Source organism: Antennarius striatus, chromosome 4 (assembly GCF_040054535.1).
Source record: "Antennarius striatus isolate MH-2024 chromosome 4, ASM4005453v1, whole genome shotgun sequence".
In the NCBI taxonomy this organism is placed as follows: domain Eukaryota; kingdom Metazoa; phylum Chordata; class Actinopteri; order Lophiiformes; family Antennariidae; genus Antennarius; species Antennarius striatus.
This window is the reverse complement of record NC_090779.1, coordinates 15,739,418-15,760,506: the sequence shown is the minus strand read 5'-3', so window position 1 is coordinate 15,760,506 and position 21,089 is coordinate 15,739,418. Positions and strand designations below refer to the sequence as shown.

Sequence of the window (21,089 nt, the reverse complement as noted above, 5' to 3'; positions counted from 1 at the left end):
ATAAAATGCCAGCAGCCTTTCGCTTAACTGGTTGACGAATATAGAAAAGGACAAAGGACAGACTTTTATCAGTATCCTGGCAGATTTATTTGATGTTACAGCAAATAAACTATTCAGCTGCCATGGAAGCTGTAGTTCTTAGTGAGGCAAGTGATGGACAATACCTAATGTAACATTGATACATAAATAGATTTTAATAGCATTAAAATTTATAAATAATATACTTTTCCATCGGTCAGTAAATAAAAAACCCTTTAAGGGTATTAAGGGTGTGCCAACAACACCTTCAGGATTGTTACCTTTCGTTATGATTCATAACCTGACCATAGGTCATGATTGTAGCTCACTCGTTCCCATTGGTTCTCTGTTATCGCTGTGCTAAGCAAACATGTCACCATGTTGGCTACAATATAAATTCTCTCACTAGAAATCTTCTTGCCATTTCTTTAAATGCTATTAAAATACTTTCTGTCCGTGCAATGATGGCTATGTTTGTCTACATAGGCTTCAGCGCCACCTAGTAGGTGTTTAATTTAAATGACATGGTACATTGGTGTTACAGGATTCTGGCCCAGTGATTCTTTATGAGGTGTTATTACTGTAGGTAGACAGGAAGCCCTCATGGGAAATGGAATGTCTCCATTATATTCCAAACAACAAAGATGACCATGCGGGAAGAACTGGCAACAATCACAGAATACAAGGAATAAATACAATCTACAGACAAGGAGTGTACAAAGACACAACAGTGCACAGTAACATGAACTACACGGTGTGTGTATGCTCAATTTCTAAAGGCCTTAGTTTTCTTGTGTATACAGTACAACAAACAGCACCCCCTCTCCAGCACCAGCTGAGCTCAAAGACCAAAGCTATTTGCATTCCCAATTAAATGAACAGGTGAGAGGCAGCAAAAAAAAAGATGGACGATAAAATATAGGCTCCACTAATTTAGCTGAAAACACATGGCCTTTATAGATATTCAGATATTTGGACGTAGGAGTCCTGGTAGCAGGAGGTCAACCACATGTAGTTGTAAGGTGGACTAGTGAATTCAGAGGAGTGTTCTTCACAGAGTGAGCTCCTTCTGCACACCCCACAGGGTCTCTGCACTCTTCATCAGCTGCTTCTCCTCTTCAGGCTTCAGTATCATGTGAATCACATCTGTCAGGCCGCTGTTGCCCAAGATGCAAGGGATGCTCAGGAAGACCTCATCCTTCACGCCATGCATGCCCTGTAAGAAGAGGGCATGGTGAGGTCAGGGTCAACAGGTCATCCTAGGATATCTGAAGGAGGTATAGTTTGTTTGTGTGATAAACTTAACTCCTTACCTGGACCAGTGTAGACACCGGATGCACTTTGTGCATATTCTTCAAGATGCTTTCCACCAGGTCAGCGACAGACATGCCAATGGCCCAAGAAGTGTAGCCCTTCAGCTTAATGACCTCATAAGCCCTAAAAAATGTTTTTAAAAAAAAATAAAAAAATAAAAAGTGTGTCTTGTGGAATGAAAACAAAATGAAGTGATCAACAACTAGGTCTTCTTTCTAGATGTTTTAATAATAAGAATTCACTCATAGAAGCCCAAATTCACAGACATCTGGAAGCTAGTTTAGTATCTAATGATATCTGGTGAGGCTGTGGGGTTCTTATTGTCACCGTCCAGGCTCATTTATAATCTTATGTTCTCCATGTTTGTAAGTATGCCTTTAGTGTACAAAATCAATAAAAGATCACACTCTTTCTCTATAAATATCTTCAAAACCAAGGCCTTTCCTCTGCTGGTTGTGGAGATGGAGCAGGATTCTATTGTGTCTTTGTCCCTCTTTTAACATTTTTTTTCAATCCTGAAACCTTTGCAAACGTCTCCGATACATCAGCTATTGTCTTCCACATGGCTGACCTCCCTATAACCCAGCCAGTATGAGATACCGGTTGACAACAAAACAATTGATACAGTATAAAAGTTTACATGACAAACTGTTACATCAAAACTTACAAAGGAATTGTGATATAAATATAAAAAAAACATCGAACAATGCGAGTGAAAATGCAGCAATGCTGCACTACTCTACAGTTTATTGTACTGGGCCCTCCCTGTACAATAGCGCTGCTATTGCGCTTGCGCCGGCTGCCAGGCAACAACCCTTGACACAGTGGTGCCTTTTGGCCGGATGCCTTGTTCACATTCCACACTGAGGCTAGTCAGATCTTGATTCACTTGAACTTGTTTGGATTTTAAACTTTATGTCAGCAGGTGATTGTTGGCCTTAAACCCAACCGATCTGCTTCAATCAACTTTCATGTTAATAGCCAATTTGCAGGATAATTTTGGGATTATTTAAACTCATGCTCACCCATCAACCACCATTTTATGGACCTCCTTCCAGCTCTCAGGATCGCTTTCAGTCCCCATCTGTGGGTTGAGGCTCTGCAGAGGAACTCCAGCAACATTCACACCGCTCCATACAGGCACTATGAGGAACCGTCATATTACAGCAGTGAATTACCTCAAAATACAATGATATAAACATCCAGTCATGGTAAAAAAAACCGCAAGAGTCGATTCAAAAGACTGGCCCCAAACCATCAAATGAGTGTGGAGGATGTTGGTGGAGAATTTATTTTTAGTCGTAGCTACATACCGCTGGAGTCTCCGTGCTCTCCGATAATCCAGCCATGGCAGCTAGAGGGGTGAATGTTGAGCCTCTCTCCCATCAGGTGGCGGAAACGGGCGGAATCCAGGTTGGTGCCAGAACCAATGACGCGGTGACGAGGGAAACCGCTCAGCTTCCACGCCACATAGGTCAGGATGTCCACTAAGACGGGAGACGACGACTCTTAAAAATGATGCCACTCGTTGTGGTTTAGAAATGTTCCCCAGTAACCCTCAGCGCTGTCTAACCTGGGTTAGAAACCACCATCAGGATGCAGTTGGGGCTGTACTTGACAATGTTTGGGATGATGAACTTGAAGATGTTGACATTGCGTTGGACCAGGTTAAGACGGCTCTCACCCTCCTGCTGACGGGCGCCAGCAGTCACCACCACTACTTTGGAGTTGGCGGTCACACTGTAGTCTAAATTTATGAAGGGAAACCTGACTTTACATTATGCCGTTTCTGTGACAGGAAAGTGAATACCAGGATGAAAAGAACATTATGTGGTTTTCATGAACGTGCATTCTTACCTTTGTCACCCACAATCTTGTGTGTCTTCAGGAAGAGGGACCCGTGCTGCAGGTCCATGGCTTCACCCTTCAGCTTGTCCTCCATCACATCAACCAGAGCCAGCTCATCACACAAATCCTGATTGTATACACACACACAAACACATCCAATACACACACAATTAATTCTAAGAATGAACACTGTTCATCTTAATAATGCCCAGCAGCATTATTAGTTCATGTGATCTAGTTTCCTTTAGCACCTGGTGTCCCTCAGCTGGGACAGATGTAGCCGAGTGTGAATAGAACAGGAAAATATAAAGGCAGCGTGTAGTTTTAGTTCCAACACGGATACTTGAACAAGGACCAATTTACTTTTTAAGCTGCCATTCTACTCTATTCCATGCCACTTTCTCTTTGATCATTTGAACACTCCTTACACACACGCACACGCACACCCACGCACACACACACACACCACTTGGCACTTTCTCTACTCTTCACACACCTCTCATATTTCTGTGACTCACCTTGAGCAGTAAGCTCATGGCGGAGGCCATGCCGACCATGCCGACACCCACCACCGTCACCTTGGTCCTGCTGCCAACAGGTTCCTCTTTCATCACGTGGCTGATCAGCTTCTCCTTGGTGGACATCTGTGAACAGGAAAGAGATGCGGTGTTAACAAAATTCATTGAGCCCAGGCAAGGAGTTCTCGGGAATAGGAAGTGTTGCAGCTTGAAACACTTCAAGGAGGATTAAAGTTGAGTAATCTGTCTATTGACAATGGTGTCATTAATACATTGTAACTGTCTTCTTGAACTTGTGTGTATAAGGCCCAGGTTCTTACATTTTCAATATAACCTTCCTATATTTTTAGTTTATTTAGTTTATTTACATTGTTGTGCAACATACGTCATCACAGCTAACACCATAAATCTCCTAACACGGAGCCATTTTTGTCAGTCTGTTGTGTCTACCCAGAGTGGAATATACAGTATATTCAATCAGATAGAGTAAACACACCAAATATCTGTGTCAGAAATACAGAATCAGATTCATAATTTAAAAATTCCTCTGGAAAGATAAAGGCAGAGAATACAAATAGGGAGGGGAAGGTTAACTCTGGAAAAACAGGCAGGAAATCGTAATGAACACAGAAGAAGGGGGGGGGGGAGCACAGGCCAAATTCTGTCATCATTATGGAAACATTACAAGTATATCCTCCTCTCACAACCCCCTAACCCCAGCTTCCTCCTACTCCTACCACAGTTTTGTGTTAAAGTATACTAGATCTACATGATGGAACATGATCAGGCTTAAACAAATACATTTTACTTGGACAGAAAATCGTCTGTCATAAGAAAATGAAAAAGGAGTCTATCATAAGAAAATAAGAAAGCTGTAAATTCTCTTTGATATCCAGCAGTGAAAGCTGTGTCTAAATGAACTACATGTATTCTAAACACTAGTTTGGGGCACTGCTGTTCTTGGATAAGACAGCAGTAGATATATAACAGGAAAAAGGGGGGGGGGGTGAATTTAGCATGGAGCTGTGAATGGAAATCAAAATCCATGGCCTCCATTTGTACCCCTTAAAGCTGCCTTACTCCTCTTCCTTAATCAGTTACATTTTTCCTTCACTAGGTCGGATCTGTCTGGCCTCAGGATCTGATAGTAGATATCTTCACAGTCTAGCATATATAACTTGCCCCATCTCTCTTTTCCTTCACCATTTCTTGGTGTGTAGCAGTGAAGGAGATGATGAAGACTGTCCTTTTTCAGCAAAAAGTCCTTCATATTTAAAGCTAGGTGAGCAAAAAGAACACCTTCTTCCTGATTATCAGACCAGCCTTTGTTGATGACGGTCATTAGTGGTTAGTACTTCCTCATTCTTACTTCATACTGTCTGGATGGTCCAAAGGGTAACACTTTCAAGCAATAAATGAATTTTGCAGATTTTTCTGAAGCAGGATATTCTGCACACAAAAATAAATTGTTGTTCACCTGTAAAGGTTGAGGACCTGCCTCACACATCAACATGGCATCACATCTAAAGATGAAGTTTGAGTTTAGATTATATAATGTACAAATAAAGAATATTTTAAAATCTAATAAAGGAAGGTAGTTGCTGAAATGAGTATATATGAAAGCGTAGCTACATTTTGTAAATAGACCTCGATTGAGATTGAGAGGTCAATCCTGCTTGACTGTCTGTAGCTGGATATTTTAATCCACAGGAAGATAATAATTAGTGGGGTTTTTTACATCCCATCACCAGCAACAAACAGCATGACAAAATGACAGCATAGCAACAGTCTCACATAACTCGTTAGATAGCAAGCTAAATGGAAAAATGGGTGCTCTATTCCTTTATGCAGGACTTTTAGATACAGGATATGATATACTATATTTGTCATATTTATTTACTTTGTCTTTTTTTTTTTACACTTAATTGTTCATACTGAAAAATAAATGCCCCTACCAATGCAGCTCCGAACACTGGGAGTGAATGGTATTGTAGTATGCAGCGTGGGGCAGCTGATGAAGAGTCGTTCCTTCTGCTACAAAGGTTGACTCTTCTTCACCTTTGTAGGTGATCTGGCTTTGAAAGTACAGTACTTCACAGCCAGATCACCTAAGAACACCTTCCTGACAGTTTGAAAAGGATGGTGACGTGCATTTGTTAATCCCAAATAGGTTTGTCACGGTGAAACCCAACAGAACCCAACCGAATAATTTAATGGTTAGTATTTCATTTTAATTAAATTAAATAAGGACATAACAGATATCAAATAGATATCGGCTTGCCTACAGGCCCCATGTGTGTGTGTCTGTGTGTGTACGGACTTGATTGATAGAAATATATATGTGACCAAATATTTGGAGTGGAAAAAAATTCATTTTCCTACTCCCTACAGGAATTATTAAAAGGATCGATCGATTGATTGATTACAGACAAATTTATCCATTAGTCTCAACACTGCAGTCACTGTTGTCCTGACATAACCTTCAAATGTTTCATCCACTTGGAAAAACTAGCAGCTTCCCTCCCACATCCACCCACTGGCTATTAAAATATCGTTTTCTCTGCACCACACGTCCGAAATGTAATTCTGAACAACTTTGTAACACTTCAAGAGATTCAAAATGCGTGGATGTTTCCATCAGGGCTGGAGCAACAGGGCTTCAAAAACATTTCCAGGTAACTTCCTTATTCACAGAATGCTGGAGCCACATGGACCGGGAAAAACACACAGCACCATGAAAACAAAGTGAGAACCTTACGAAAGTAAATCGATATTATGCAATAACATCAGGAAAAGCCAGATATTACAAGAATTACGCAACTGCAAAAGAAATGTCAATGGTTAGAATTAAGATTACTGTAATTGTACGACTCCCTGGTCAAAGACTAACTTCTTATAATTACAATAATCAATGTTTTGTTAGAATTTGAATTTTATTCTCGCAATACTGTGACGCAATTGCCCTAGACTTACTCAATAATTTCCATGATTTCTTTTTTTTCATTTTAGTACTGCTTAATTTCTGTTTCTATTTCATATGATCAGAAACCCCCTTTTTAAGCCCCAAACACCCTGATGTAGTTTCGAGTCATATACCGTCACCGTTAGAACTTATCGTTTCAATTATCGATAAATCTTTGACATCACATGTGTCCAACTCAAGGCCTGGGGGCCAAATTTGGCCCACCACATCATTCTATGTGGCCCGAGAGCATAAAAGGTCAGAGTGTCTAAAAATAAACGGGTCAAAAGTGTGTCTTGACCAAAAACTACATTTCCCACAATTAAGTCCAATTTAACTCAACAACGTTGTGAACAACGTTAACGCCCTGACTTGTGTTTGAATTATTATTTTTTTATTCACTTGGATAGTTTGATCATTGATTGATGGAGTTCTGTGGGTTTCATAACCTGACAAATTAAAAATGAGTTATGTTATAACAGAAACAAACATAGTGTTTCTGTGTAACTGTAATGTTTGTAACTTGAATAAGTAATAAATTCAGAGTTATTTAACATTAGGTAGTAGTTGGATTTATTTTACATTACATTGAGTTACATTTATAAGTTACAGCCAGCCTTGTGAGGGACAGCCATTATGCTGTTGTGACCCTCGAAGATAATAAATTCGACCCCCCCCTGTTTTACATGAGCGACACCCTGCAGTCGTCCAGAGACCCCCCACTGGGTCTCACAGATAAAAACCACTAAATTTACCGAAACTCCGCCCACGGTCCCACGGACGTGTAGAGTGAAGCGAATCGCGTTTAAAATACACTTATTTTAACAGGAAACTGCGTTTATCCTCGATTTACATGATTTGCAATAACTATATCATTTAATTTAGAGTAAAGCCGTGCCTGCAAATAATTCGGCATAGGTTAAGGACTTTATAAACGTGAACAAAGGCTGCGTTCACCTCCACCAGAGCCTTATGAAACTCCGGTTAACAGCAAGGACACGTCTGTAATCTCGACGATGACTAAGGCAATCTGGTGTATTTCATTTAAACTAAATAATGTGTGTTATCATTGAAACTTCTCCTGACTTGCAGCATCTGTTCCACATGTCTCCCCCTCTCTACCCGTGTTTGCTTCCATAAATGGTTAACAGAGAACAACGCCTCTCAGCGCCTCTCCCGGTGTCCATGACAACCAGTGCTTGAGGAAAGCGCTCCAGCCCCCTGCGCGCCGAGTCACGGACCACCGTCTGTGACGTCACACGCCGGTGCTCGTGCTGTCGGGTGAGACAGCTATGGCTGCAGACCGACTCCTGCAAGACCGACGGCTTGTTGTGCACACACACATCGATGATGCACCGCAACACCGTCCATCACACCGGAGAGAAGGCTTCTCCAGAGCGGGTTTGCACATAATATTAGGATGCGGTAAACGTGCATCTACTCGGGGTGAGCTCGGTTTGCGGTTAAGAAGAAGAGGGCTCTCGGTTTGTTTGCGGGCCTGTGGGTGTTTAACAGAGACCAGAATACCAGACCTCTATGAATATTTCCGTAAAAGCGAAAGTACTGTTGAAGCATTACATGAGGATTATAAAAGTGTCTATTGATCAATCATAATCAAGTTTAGTTCTGTTCATTTTCAGATCGGGATATAAATACACATGAGCACAAGTGGAAAACTAAAACAGTAGTTGATGACATTTACATGATTTGATCAGCGTGGGGGGCTTCAGTGGGGGTGTTCTTGGCTCAGCCCCCCCGGTGTCAGATGTCACAGCTGAGAGTCAGATCTGGTTTGACCTGTCCTGATGGCCACTGAGAACAGGTTTTATATTTTGCCAAGTAGTTCCTGAATGTCGAGGAAGACTCTTATGAAACGGTCAGAAATAAATGCTGGAATTTTCCTTTCTAGATGAGTTTCAGCACCTGGATGACACTGTTTTGTTTCTGTGTATTTCTGTGTTTACTACTGACTCAGACATGAAACTGTACACCTCACCTATAAATAATCGGAAAATATAAAATGCTCCGAAAGTGTTAGACTGGATCAATCATTGGAGAATTAGGCGTGATCATAAAGGAGAGATTCACGTCGCTGGTTATCAGTGATTCTATTTCTGCCCCTGGAACACTGCCCTCACTAAGAGGTTTGAATCCCCATGGGTCACAATCTCCTGTCTCAGGTTCAGTTAAGGCTAAGGGTTCTGTCTGGTTGGGAATCCGTGGACAATAAAATAGATTCAAACCACGTGTACAGTAGGTGTCTGTCACATGTGACATGCAATTTCTGATATCTAGAAGGTAAATCTATTTATTTATGATAGTACTTAAAATTCCTTCTTTTAACTATTACTGCAGTATATTGCAGGAAATCCAGGATGGAAATTCAAAAAAACAAAACAATGAACACTATCGCTACTGATGGTAACACACCCCTCTCCTCTCCCCATGAACAGAGCATCAGGTTGGTGCCCCCCCCCCCCCACCATGTAACAGCAAACGCTTCAGAATAAGTGGTATCTGTCGCCAAACCACATTTTCGACTCACGTCGATGTTCAGATGGATATTCTTACCTTCAGGCTGTAGAGGATGGCGGGAATGTGTCTGGTCGTCAGCTGTGCTGGTCTTCCGCAGTAGTGCTGCTGAGAGGGGACCACCAGTTTTTATAGGCGAACCCCCGGCAGACGTGACGTAGCCGCATTGTGGAAAGACCGTATGCGCGTGTTTCGGGTCACGTCCGAAGCCGGATGCGACAGTGGAACTGTGCGCTTCCGGTTAATAGTCGAGAAAAGTTACAGAGGTGATTTTTAAAAAAAATAAAATTCCACGATTGACACATCTGAAGTTCACGACCCGGGTTTGGTTACCCACACAGGTACACATAAATAATTTCTCCGATGGTGATCTGCGATTCTTCCACTGAAGCTACATCAACGCGTTTAAAACGATTCGGGGTTTTTTTTTTTTTTTTTACGCATTAAAATTTTAAATTACGAACACGCGTTACCAAATATAACTCAGGATGAAAATATTTCCCAATATATTTTGGATTTAGGAAATTGACCGTGGTGATCGATGCAACTTGATTCTGAGTGGAAGGTTTACGTTTTTTGCTAAACGTTTATAACAAATGGAGGCTATTTGACGAAATAATTTCAAAATCACATTAATGCGTTGTTACAATTACAAATAGGAAGAGTTAGCGTCTACGGACCTTTTGTAATACGTAAATACAAAATTATATACAAATTATATGCGTTAAAGCGGAAACACCATCCGGAAGTATGGGTCGATAGATTATTAGCGCCTCCTGCTGTCTGGTCCATGTCATTACGATACAATGACCTCAGTTCATAACTTTTCTATGACCTTTTTTCGTTACGTATGGGTGAAATTTACTTATTCTGATTGTCAGATCCACGGACAAAAGACGTAACAACTGCGTATTAGTTACAACATACCCTTTGTTTTCTTTCTTTTTTTTTTTTTACAAAAAGGGAGACAAGTGATTTGTGCTCCAAGACTTTGCAGTTTCATGTAGTTTGCATCACATGTGATTTCCATTCAATAGTCAAACAAAAAGAAAGAAAGAAATTCAATCTCTGGATTCAATAGATTTTGAACAAAATCAAGGACACTTTTTTTAAAAATCATTCTATCATGGGGCAGGCAGGGAGAACCCAAAAGCAAAACAGGAGAAGTGAGTCCAAATCCACCGTTTTAATAATAAGCAGGCTGAAATCTGGTAATTAAATAATCAAGCAGACAGATTGGACAGGGAGCAGGTGAACAGGCAGAATCCAAGAACCAAATTTAATCAGAACATGGTAGTCAAATGAACAGGCCCGCTGGAGAGGGGGACAGGTATATGTACAGGTACATATCAGTGACGTGCGGTGAGGTTCATTGCTGGACTTATAAATGAAGTCCATGCGCAGTTTCTTTTCAACAAAAGCATCTAATAAATTTTGACTTGAGATATGTAATCCTCCATTTTTATAGTAAGACAAGGCGAGCGGTAAACAAATGAAAAGGCTGAGCTTGACTCGCTGAGTACACATTGTAGTTTGCTGTCATGTCTTCTACGGCCGAGGAAGAATCCTCCGCCAAATCCTCTATACTTAAGTAGGCCTGTTTATTATTATTTTTATTTCTATACCTATTCATGATTTTCTGCTTGTATTTACTTGATGGGTTATTTATTCATCTTTCTATTTGGTGTTGTGCTACTTTCTATGTGCTGGTGCTTTCTGCGTGCTTTTTCTGTGTTTTTGTACTCACTGTGCTGTGTGCGACGGAGAAATTGATTTTCCTGATGGAACCTCCGTAAGGAATAAATAAAGTTATACTCTACTCTCTACCTTTGTGCCCTCCCTTTGTGCCCTTTCCCAGTGGTTTCAGGACCGCTCAACTCAACAAAGACGTTACACACATACAGTTGTTGACAAAAAAATACTGTACATTATATACATTAGCTAAATTATGGAAATTTAGTTCATAGAGCAAACGTGTTTGAATATTTTAATAGCGACATATAGAGAGATAGCATTACGGTCTGACTGTATAGCATGCCAGCACATCTAGTGGAGCCATTGATCAATCCATGGTGAGGCTCGGCTGACTGGTGCCTCACCGCAGGTCTCTGCTCAGTATTTCAGTAGTAAATGTGAAAATTCAGCGATTCTGAGTAAAAATAATGTAAAATTGTTAACGTTAAGCGGAAAATAACTATGTAATACACATCATAGAATAAATATAACCATTTATTTTTTCCATTTTCCATTTTTTTCTTTTATGATGGTAGGTGAGGCCAACCCTCACCTGCTTCCCTTGACTGCACGTCACTGGTACATATATATGAACAGAATACTGTACATGTGGGGTGGTGGTTGGTTGGAGGAGGAGCAGCAGGTGGTTGACCAACACAGATGAAAGGCAGGAGCTGAGTTAATGTAGGGGTGAGAAGAATTCTCTGGAAAAGACAGGAGACGTCAATGGCAGAAAACACATGTGGGCAAAACAAACAAAAGATTTCCGGTAATGACAGGAGTCATGACACATTGATTAATAAAAAGTTTTATGACCAAATTCTACAGTGGGGTTCAAGTAAACTAATATGTGACCCTTTGCAACTTGTGCTTAAACTAGCATGTTGTCTTCAGTCCTGTAGTAAAGTGGTCTTATTAAACATGAGCTCTCATACTGCCATCTGCTTAGTTCTTATGTCCATTCAGTAGGTTACACATTTTCACTACTGTTAGTTAAATAAAAAAGCAAACAACAACAACAATAATAATAACAACAACAAAGATTTTTTTTGTTGTTGCAAAAAACACTTTAATCGCACTCAAACATTTTACAAGTTTACATTAGATGAAAGTGCTAAAGTGCTTCAAAAATACTAAAAACCAATAAAAAGAAAAACAATTTAAAAATCAGTGAATTTTATCAGGAAATTGGCAAGAGTGAGTTGATCATCAACTAAAGTGCATAGGACATTTTTGTGACACCAGATGTTCCTAAAGTTATTTAGCTCTTTGTCATTTTGTAAAAACCAAATTCTAGTTTTAAGAGACATCTGATGTTACAGCAAAAAACAGTAGCTGCTTCTTGAACATTATCGTTTTCAATTCTCCTCTTTTTGGTCACGTAAATTGCGAGTTTTGCTTCTCCAGAGATAAAATTTAAAAGCAGCCACTTTCTTTGATTCGATTTCTTGTACCCAGCACCATAAATAAATTTCCTGATTTTAAAATTTTCACTGAACAAATTAGAAACATTTGTTAAAAGAGTGAAGCGTACTGCAAGTCTCGTACACTCACTAAAAGCATGAAAGACTGTCTCACGAAGGGGACAGAAGGGACACTGGCTGGACACAGCAGGGTTAAAAACAGATAAAAGCATTGGAACCGATGGCACCGTGTAAAATTCTCCACTGGGGGTCGGCTGATTTTTTCTTGAGGGGAGGTTTGTATAGAAGTCTCCGTTGTGGGTCCAGTCCATTTCTCGTCATCCTGTTGGCCCAAGCAGTGGGCGCTCTGTCACACAGTCCTTTCTTGTTTACTTTTACACAGTATTTAATACAGTATAGTACAGTATTTTTTTGTTGGCTGTGTGCATGCTGATTTCTCGTTCATCTCCGAGGAGAGGACCCTCCAGCTCTCCAAACGGGACTGATGTGGACCTCAGGGAAAGGGAAAGGATCTTTATTGCCAGGCACAGTCCCTGTACTATAGTCCAGGAGGAGGCTTCTCTCCCTTCCGGACAGTCTTTGCCTCCACAGTTATAGCACCCGCTCGATCTCCAGAGATGTTGGGTTGCAAGTTCTAGAGAACAGGAAACCCACTCCACCACTCAGCGTGGTGTTATGGCTCAGGACCACCTGGCCTTCCCACCCTTTCATCCAGTCCACCTCATTGCTCTCACCGCTGTGTGTTTCTTGTAAAAACAAAACATCAATAGTTTTCCTCCTTGCTGTGTCAAAAACCAGTGCCCCTTTCCTTTCTTCTCTGGCTCCATTTACGTTTAACGTCCCCACTCTAAAAGAATCAATGATGAAGGAAAAGTTAAAAGAACCTTAAAATAACTAAATAGGAAATATAATAAAGCAGTCAGCCTCATCAAAATTAAAAACTGATTCTGATGTGGCTCTGTTTTTAATAAGTTAGAAACAGTTAAAACATTCTTCCGCTTACCACGCCGCCTAGTAGGAGCAGGAATCCATTCAGACGCATGGTCGTCTGTGACAGCTTCAGTACCTGTCTGGTTTCCTGTCTCAACATTCTCACTTTTATCACCCTTCTCCCTCCTATTCTCACCCACTGCACCTGTCAGCACCTTAGTCTCACCCAGTGCACCTTTCTCACCCAGTGCACCTTTCTCACCCAGTTCACCTACCACCTCCATAATCTCACCCTGTTCACCTGTCAGCCCACCATTCTCACCCACCACAACCGTCACCTCACCCAACTCACTGGACACCACCCCACCCATCACTCCACCTGCTCTCTCAGCCACCCTGCCACCATCCTCACTTGTCCCACCTTCACTCCGCCCCCTCACCTCGACGATATTACTGGTTATCACTGCTCCTACCTGCACCTGACTCTCAAGTCTCTCTCCTCGGAGCGTCTCCCTGCTCCGCGTCGCCGATGCTTCGGCGCCGGAACGGGACGCCTCGGGGCGGCGGTGGGAACCGCCGTGTCACCGGGCGGGTCCCGCGGAGCATCGCTGATGCGCCTCTGACAGACGCTGACAATGTGTCCCTCCTCTCCACAGCCAAAACATTTCAGCCGAGAGGAGGTGGCGTAGTCATAGTTGTCTACTTTACCAACAAAGCAGTAGGTAAATTCCTCCACCCTGTTGTTCAGGATCATGGAATCCTGTCGGCGGTGACACAAGAGATGTGTCAGCTGCGGGGACTTACACCCCGACGGGACTTTGGTAATTGGCGACACAACTTTCCCGTGTGGAGATTGTTCTCTAATCAGGAAGTCATCACTGATGAAACGGTACAAACAGTCTGTTAACGTTTATCCCTCTTTCCACCAGTAACTTTACCTGTTCTACCTTCTCCACGAACATGACAATTGCTCTGTTCATCCGGCCGGCAGACTTCAGTGCACTGTACCCAATACCATCACCCACCGCTAGTGCGACCTCCTCCACGCTGCAGGGGGACACCACCCCGATCCCGTGGCTCCTTGTCGTCTGAGTGGCCGCCAACCGGCACACGCCTGGTCGGCAAAAAAACATACAAAAAACTGACAATAAACGACACTAAACACTCAAGACAAACCCAATTAACAATACACAAAGAATGCAAACATAAAGAAAAAACATAAAGATAGAAAAAAGCGCTGAAAACCACTCAGCAGTTTTTCCCACTCACTTCATGCACTTCTCACAGAAGAAGATCAAAGGAAGAAGAAGAGGAGAAAAGTAATTTTATGTAGAAATGATAGGACTCACTGCAGAAATGTCTGATTTTATATCAGTGGAAATTTCAGTCAATGTTACTTTACTGGTACTGTCATCCACAGGGTAAGCACATGTCATGAATGGACACGTTACAGGTCTCAAAGTGTTTGACAGCGACAGGTTGATCTCGGCCAGTGCTATGTTGCCATATAGAACAAGGTCATCTTTCGTCATATCCCGTACTTCTCTTTCAGCTGCTCAATAAAAGTGACATAGTCGTTCATGGCATCCTCTTTACTTTTTCCTTTTTGTCCTGCCCAGGAATCCCATTTAGCTTTTCCAGTGAAATCAAGCATCCCTGGACGACTTGTGTTGACGTCACCCACATTGGCCTGCTTGTACAGAGCATAGACCACCAGCATGTCTTGATCAGTGGGCTTCATCTTCAGCACCTTCACCTCTTCTGCTGCTTTAAGAAATTTGTCCTGTAAATCAGCCATAGTTGGTGGAAGACTCTCGGACCTCTCTGTAGACGGTGAAGGAGTCAGGTTTACAAGAAGAAGAAGAAGAAGAAGAAGAGACTTTATGTGGAAATGTAGCTTTGCTGCACGATATCTTCAAGAATTTCAATTAAATGCCAGATTAGAATTTTCTCAGCCCAGTCCAGCCTCTGTTGCTGGTTATCGTTGGTGAAAGATATCTCCCCCAAGAAGTAGCTGAGGCCGCAGTCGATGACTCTCACTCGAGGAACCTCTGAACATAGTTCAACACGGACGTTTCTACTATTCATGTCATAGTGGCAAACTCCCTTGGATATTATGTCAATGGATGCTGCAACCAACTGCCTCATGATGTTTTTAGCCTGATGGTCTGATAGTTGTTCCTCCTCTATGTAGTCCAATAATTCCTGACAGGGTTCTGGTCTTTCCATGACCAGGATTAATTGATTGTCCAGTGTGTACCAGAAGAAGAAGAAAAGGGAAAAAAACTGATTGATTGAGAAAATTGTAGCTGAGACTGCTGTGTTGATTCAAGTCGGTGTCAAATTTGATGCATCCTCAAAAGTTACTCTGCTAGATCCTGAGGAAAATAGTGGAATGTAATTTTCATGAATACTTATTATACAAAGAATCAAGCCAGTGTGATTTCAAATTCTAGCTACAGATTTTCTTGGTCAGGGAGTGATGTCATGAGGATCAAACTATCATAGTCTCTTTTATGTGCAATAACGTAACAGAGAAAATTATTTTCCTTAGTGAAGGGCTGTGCCATTATGAGTCTTTTTCATGCAAACCTGTGATTTTACAGCAATCTGTAGTGGCATAACACCAAGGATCTAAAATCATCTTTCAGTTAATCAGATCTCATGTCATAGTCATAGTCAACTTTGTCAAATGTATAAATGTGCATACAGCACAGATGAAATTAAAATCCTCTCAGACCCACAGGCAGTAAAGAAAAGCACAAAAAAAACCGCTGTAGTGAGGGAGGAGCCACTGCACTTGCATGTGACGCCATCCATCCATCCTCCATCCATCTTCCACCTCTTATCCAGAGTAGGGTCGCAGGGGCAGCAGTTTCAACAGGGAGCCCAAAACTATATTTGTAGTGTTCCAAAAAAAAAATAAAAATAAAAATAAATATATATATACACACACACACACACACACACACACACACACACACACACACACACACACACACACACACACACACACACACACACACACACACACACAATATATATATATATATATATATATATATATATATATATATATATATATATATATACACACACGTATATATGAAACAATTTTTTAAAATAGATGTGTAAGTTCTTGCAGAAATGTCTTATTTTATTATAAGGTTCACCTAGTCCAGCTTCTCCATAGTTTTGTTTGTATTAATCTCCTAACATACATACGTATATCAAATTAGCGACCACTGGTGAAATTCAAGTATCTGACAGCAGAGGGAGCCATCCTAAAGGCATTAGTACATTTGATGGGTCTACTGTGCTCATGTCATATGGCCTTTTTATTTATTTATTTTTTAATCTATGCACTACAGTGAAAAGCTACCAAACAGTGAAGGTCATGGTCATTCTGTAGAGTGGATTGTATGCTAAAAATACAAAAAGGAATCTCATTCATTTAAACTAGCCATAGCATAGCTGAAATGGGTTTTTTCATAGTTTAGTTATACTTATTAGTGAAATGCAGTATTTATGAATAAGTATACATTTATATAAATGTAGGGCATATTTTGCAGCATTGCGGTGCAGTGGGTAGGTTCTGTGTTTCTGTGAGGAGTTTTTTTCTCCCTGTGTCGCCGTGTCTTTTTTCCGGATTCTCCGGCTTCCAGTTCCAGAAAGATGCAGCTTAGGTGAATTGGTCTCATTAAATTGTTCATAGGTGTGAATGTTAGTGTGATTGTGCACATTTGTTTGTTTGTCTTATTTCCTTTGGCCTCGAGATGAGCTGGTGTTTCATGCAGGGTGTACTTCGCCTGAGATAGGCTCCAGCAGACCCATGACCCGCAAGGCAGATAAGCATCTGAAAACAAGACTTTTGAGATCATCTTCTCTTACAAGAGGATGGATGGAGTATGTATTCTTTCATCTGCTGATCCATGATTCAGAGAAACATGGTTGCAGGAGTCATTTTGAAATATTTCTTTTCTCTTCTTTTTGTTCCTCGATTTAATCTAAGTGAGCTTGAAAACATTAAAACCCACAATCCCTTAAGTATTGCGCCATTGAGAAAGCCTTCTTATTCAATCCGCCTCCGTGGACCCCTTCTTTGCCCATTACAAGAACCAATGCTTTTCCAGCTCTCCCCACAGAGACGTTGTATGTAGGCTCTCCTCCTTGGCTCTTTGTCCTGATGTCCATTGTCCAGTCCTGGTCATCCTGGAGGCTGTCTCTGAGGACAGCACACTTGTTTGAGCCCAGAGTGAGACCATAGGTGTGAAAGCTCACCCTGTCCTTACCGATAAGGACATCGATTTCTTGAGGCGTGATGTTGTTTAACATCCCACCGGCATGTGCTGCCCAAACATATTTGGCATCTGTATACCCAACAATGGCGCTATCCTGACAGCTGCCATCGGCCATCAGGTTCTCCACGTAGCTTTGCCAAGACATCTTCAAGAAATTGATGCTGAATAAATATTCCTACAGGTGAGGAAGTGTTGTTACCCAACAAAAGACGGTCAAGTCGGGAGAAAGCCTGCAAGCAAATTTATAGTCTCCAATGGAAGCAACACTCCGACCTGACTCTTCTATCTTCCATTCTTTCTTTATTTCTTTCTTTATTTCTTTGATATTAATAAAAGACACAGAAGCAGCTTATTGATGTCTTTTTACATCAAACAGAACAAGGCAAATGCATCAACTGCAGAATCAGGTGGATTTGAAAGCAGCCAGAATTGCGGATTTCTCAGCTGCCACCACTTTACGACATGCTTCGCCCAAACGCCTCCCCATATCCCCCTTCCTAAAAAGAAAAAAAAGAAAAGTCGGCTGTTTCATCTCTTCCATGCAACCAACATTTACCGCATGAATCTGACTTGTAAAATAATGACAAGTCAAGAAGTCATTGAGTTTGGTGTGTGAATGTGACGGTGCAGAGCCCTAATAGAGATAGAAGAAGCTCCATTAGTTGTGTGTGAAATCAAACATCCTCTCCCATTGTTTCATGTCCTCAGTTTGCCTGCAGTGATGCTCTTACAACTTACAACTTTGCCCGACTCTTAGCAACTTCCTGTCCTTGCTGGTGAATTACTCGTGTTTGTCTCCATCTTCTGCCACTTATTTCAGTGGCAGAAGAGTGGAAGTTTGCAACAATTTGATCACAGCTAGCTCCCACCAGTGGAATAGAGAAACCGAAGTTTGTCATGTTAGCTTCCCTTCCTGTCAGTTGCCAACATGCTGTTATTGTGCAGGGCATTGGGACCGAGGTGTGTCAGCTGTGGGCGATATCCTACATGTCTCAGCCTGCTGCATAATAGAGAATAATCTAATCATCTTATATCATTAACAACGTCCCCCCCCACCACAGCCTCTGTTTGAAATAGAACTTATGCCGAGGAAGAAGTCTACATCAATCATAAAAAGATTCTCCGAGGACTGAGATTGCTCTTATAATTCTGTCAGAACTAGATCCAGTCAACCAACAGTACTTCACTTTAATGCAAACGGACACATCCTGAGCTATGGGCTGATTTCTCCTTGTTTCATTGCTAATTTGCCCTTCACTGTCTTTTTAACATGAATCAAACTACTGTTATTCCTCCTTCTCTTTCATCCCATCATCACTTCACACATTCCTTTCCTTCGTATCGTTCCCTCTCTGCTCCCAGGCCTCACTCTCCTTCCTTTTTCCACACTTCCAGTTTTCACTCCATGTACACCTTCTGTCTACGATTGATAACATCCCTGATGGAGCTCCTTTATTAGCCACCCACAGGCAGATTAACCAGAGCAATAATACACCAATCAACAGCAATTATGCACTGATAAGCCCAGGGAGAGTTCTGCAGGGTGCATGAAAGGATGTAGCAGTTGTAGAATGACTGGACCTGTTTCAGTGCAGAATTAAAGGTTGTGTGCCTGTGCATACATTTGCGTTTGTTAGGCGAGTATATTTAATTGGGTATGCTTTGTTTTTTGATCAGCCTTTCTCCAAGGGAAATCATTGTAATCGGATGTGAAACCAGTTTTGATGCCCCAGCTCTTATCAGTTGTTAACTAAAGCAAGGCTGGATCTCATCTGTCACAAAGTTATAACTGAAGGTATGAGAATGAACGCAGCCAAGCAGCTGAATAAATGAAAGGTTAATATTGAAGATATCCATTCTCCTATCATTACGCCTCATCAAAACACATCAGTTATAATGTTGCTTCTTGTTTTTTTGGGACCTCACTGCTGCAACAACAGCAGCCTGGCGTTGTTACAGCTAAGTGACGATGAAAGCAAGTGGAAGGGTAGATATGAGGTTTCTGCCCGCAGGCATTCACACATCAGCCAAGTCTGATTTCAAGAACAGCTGTGTGGATTTACCCCCACCCCCCGGTTTTTGAACACACAAACACAAGCGCACATGCAGACGTGTGTGTTTGTGCTTATGCACAGGGACACACACACACGCAGGAGATGTGGTTTTGTTTTTTTTACTTTTTTTAATAGCACACTGAAAACCTTGGAAGTTGTTTACTGGTGTGCAACTGGGACGGCTACCAATCTTTCAGTTCCAGATTTGCTTTATATAGCCAACTTGCCAAAGTCTGTGCAGGGATGCACTAGATTAGCCTCCCACCCACCATGTGTGTGCATGAAGGGGTAAATTTAATTGAAGTTGTTAGAGTGAAAACGACTCTCTTAGGGGAGGACATAGCAGGTGGAGGCGGTGGGCAAGTTCAGCAGTGGGTGACGGACAGAGCAATCAGGAGAGAGGGATGAGGCATTGAGTTAAAGCGAAGGGGAATGTGGGGGTCAAAGGGATTGCTCCTCACCCCAGGGCTCAGAGGCAGAGATACATGGGGATGGAGTGATGAAAGGATTCACCAAAGGTCAGGTGTGTCTCTCTTTTCCTGCACGTGACCTCCTCCCACCCAACGTCAACCTTTTTCTCGACCTTGATCCCCTTATCTGTGTCTGCTTGTGTTTCTTCTGGTAATTGCAAACAAATAAGCGTTTCTTTTCACAGCCTGTCAAGTTAATTTACACAATGATGTTTTCTTAATCGATCTGCGTGCCCTTTCCTGCCACATCTCCTCTCCATCTCTCGTTCCGTCTTTCCTTCCCCTACTGTGGCCCTTTTCCCTCTCCCCCTATTCTAGCTTAATTTTCAGACATGACAGGCTGGATGTCTGTAATCCAACAGATGCCGAAGCAGGTAGGCTTGACCGCCTGTTTTAACTCCAATCAGCTTTTATTGCCCTCCAAAGATACCCCACACAACCCCTGCCAGCCTGACATTTCAGAAAACAGGAGCAGGTAGGAGAGGAAATAGCACCTGTGTACGTGTAGATGTATCAGTGTGTATTTGTGTCTATTGATCAATGCGGGGAGCTGATGGGGGTGGGGTGACAGTCATTACCCCTTGCTGCTGGTGTGGGGCCAAAATGGCTTCAATCACCTGACATGCATGTGGGTGAGACAGAATCTGGTGTCGGCGGGGACGGAGACGTTTCTGGCAATACATCTGCCACCGAATCTGTCGTCTCATTCCTGCCCTCCATCCATCTCCCTCCATACACCCCCCCCCCCGCCGCCTCAGTCTCCCTCCACACACCCCCTCCAAGACAATGGCCAAAAAAAGGATGAAAGGAACTTTAGTATTACTTTGAAGCTCTTTTCCCATCAAGACTGTGAGATGAACATTCTCCAGGTTATCATGGTGTGGGGAGATGTCTACACAAAGCCCACCCCCCGTCCCCCAAGTCCACCACCACCAGGATATGTCCTGACTTGGGGGCGAAACATTAGTGAATGGTGGGACATGA

The 21,089-nt window shown here is 42.0% G+C and overlaps 2 protein-coding genes and 1 pseudogene across 2 annotated transcripts; all 3 read right to left on the bottom strand.

The window, feature by feature from the left end:
* Positions 1–60: 60 nt before the first annotated feature.
* On the bottom strand, positions 61–9,378 carry ldha (lactate dehydrogenase A4). The gene is made up of 8 exons (XM_068312028.1): positions 9,232–9,378; positions 3,699–3,824; positions 3,190–3,307; positions 2,906–3,079; positions 2,646–2,819; positions 2,358–2,475; positions 1,332–1,455; positions 61–1,234 (listed from the first exon to the last, which is right to left on the bottom strand). The coding sequence occupies exons 2-8, from the start codon at positions 3,822–3,824 to the stop codon at positions 1,070–1,072; spliced, it is 999 nt and encodes a 332-aa protein (XP_068168129.1). The 5' UTR covers positions 9,232–9,378; the 3' UTR covers positions 61–1,069.
* A 5,430-nt stretch (positions 9,379–14,808) lies between these two features.
* On the bottom strand, positions 14,809–15,081 carry LOC137594295 (acyl-CoA-binding protein-like). Its single transcript, XM_068313691.1, has one exon. It carries the CDS (start codon positions 15,076–15,078, stop codon positions 14,809–14,811), a length of 270 nt encoding a protein of 89 aa, XP_068169792.1. The 5' UTR covers positions 15,079–15,081.
* A 2,225-nt stretch (positions 15,082–17,306) lies between these two features.
* LOC137593446 (profilin-2 pseudogene) lies at positions 17,307–17,726 on the bottom strand (annotated as a pseudogene).
* Positions 17,727–21,089: the final 3,363 nt, after the last annotated feature.